A 1,588-nucleotide genomic window follows, 5' to 3' on the forward strand; every position below is an offset into this window, starting at 1 on the left:
ATATATTAATTTTGAACCCCCTCATTAACAAGAAGCAAGCGGTAGTGGTAGATCTCTTTTGCTTTCCTAGTCTTTTATTGTACTCCCTCCACCCTCCGTTTTAATTTAAATATTTTGCTTTCCTAGTCTCGCTAACATATTTAAATTGAAACGAATTAATTATATATGACATAAAGTAAAATATGGGGAGGAATAGATCTTCAACGATAATACTTTTTTTTTTATTTCTCACCTGATGTCCGGAGTCTATATTGGAGCTCCGATTAAATTCGAATCGCGCACTGCAGGCCCCATTTGGAGGTGGCGCTCCCAACATGATTTTCCCAATACAACGATAATACTCTTGATGCACGGTGTATCATTGAGTTAACGAAAGTTTCAACAAATGCATATGGAATATTTTGATTTAACAAATTCATCACAAACAATCATCTTTATCTATTACAACAATCAACTTAGCATGAATTAATTATACTTTTTTTTTTCTAAAAGAAGATCGATCAAAACATTAATATGTATATATATTTAATTGTCGTTTCAAATTACTTTAGCCGTGAAGGGCAGCAAGACTGTTGATTAAAGCCAAAGCATTGCTCGTCATATGTGCAACTTCAAGTATCTTTTCCCTTACTACTGTCTTAACTTTCCCGTTCATCACTTTTCCGGCGAACCCCTCGGTACACGTGTCCTCGTCCGTCAAGGCGGCACTCACCCATGTTTGAATATCGCTCATTTTCAAATCAAAATCTTTTCCCCTCAATTCCTTCATTTCCCCTAAAGATTTTTTAATTCCACTAACTGCGTCACTTAATTCCTCCACACAGTCACGCATGGCGCCTACTTCTCTAGGCGTCATGCCTTGACTGTGTGACAACTTTATCATCATAGCGGATGTTGATTGTGCTGTTTCGAGGCTAACGGAGAGAGATTCATGTGCTAGAAGTTGTGGAGAAACTCCAATAGCATTTGAACGGCTTGATAATGAACTGAAACAGAGATTTGGATAAGTTGTTGACTTACAAGATGTTCGTATAAACTCCGTATTTGTTTCTCCAGCTGATGGCCTTGCGGCGGAAACTGAATTCCAATTATTAGAAGAAGTTATCAACGCAATTGAAATAAGAAAATATGTGAGAAAATAACCACCTTCCATCTCTCTTAAATTAATTACTCTAACTTTTTTTCTTTTTTTGTGTGTGTATCAATAACTAAAGATAATTAATTGAATGATGATGAATTTAGGGATGGAGGATTCTGAATTTATAGAAAAAATTTGTGGAATGTACAGTACTGCTAATTTAAAAAACGGTTAATTATTCTCCGAGTTCATGTATGTGTCTCTGGCGTGCTGAGAAGGACATTCCTTGTAGGTCCTAGGGGTGGGCATAATTTGTGTGAAAACACGAATCTAAAACGGAAATTCTGTTTTGTTGATTTTTTTATTTTGACTTTTAGATTTTTTATTAGAAATTTGAATTTTTATACCTTATATTTTTTATTCATATCTATTGGATATAAACTCATATATTAAATAGTTTATCTATCTCAATTGGTGTGACACAATTTGAATTTTAAGAGTCAAATAATT

At 34.4% G+C, this 1,588-nt stretch overlaps 1 protein-coding gene across 2 annotated transcripts in view; it reads right to left on the bottom strand.

The window, feature by feature from the left end:
* LOC102591739 (21 kDa protein-like) overlaps positions 1-1,240 on the bottom strand; it is a 9,572-nt gene extending 8,332 nt beyond the window's left edge. The window contains exon 1 of one of the 2 annotated variants that reach the window (XM_006362049.2): positions 955-1,240. In XM_006362049.2, coding sequence (XP_006362111.1) covers positions 955-1,153 — 199 coding nt within the window. In that variant the 5' untranslated portion in view covers positions 1,154-1,240. Of the gene's footprint in view, positions 1-370 lie in introns of those variants that run through there. The other variant, XM_006362048.2, reaches the window with a different exon arrangement.
* Positions 1,241-1,588: the final 348 nt, after the last annotated feature.

This window comes from Solanum tuberosum, unplaced genomic scaffold (genome assembly GCF_000226075.1).
Source record: "Solanum tuberosum cultivar DM 1-3 516 R44 unplaced genomic scaffold, SolTub_3.0 scf00376, whole genome shotgun sequence".
In the NCBI taxonomy this organism is placed as follows: Eukaryota; Viridiplantae; Streptophyta; class Magnoliopsida; order Solanales; family Solanaceae; genus Solanum; species Solanum tuberosum.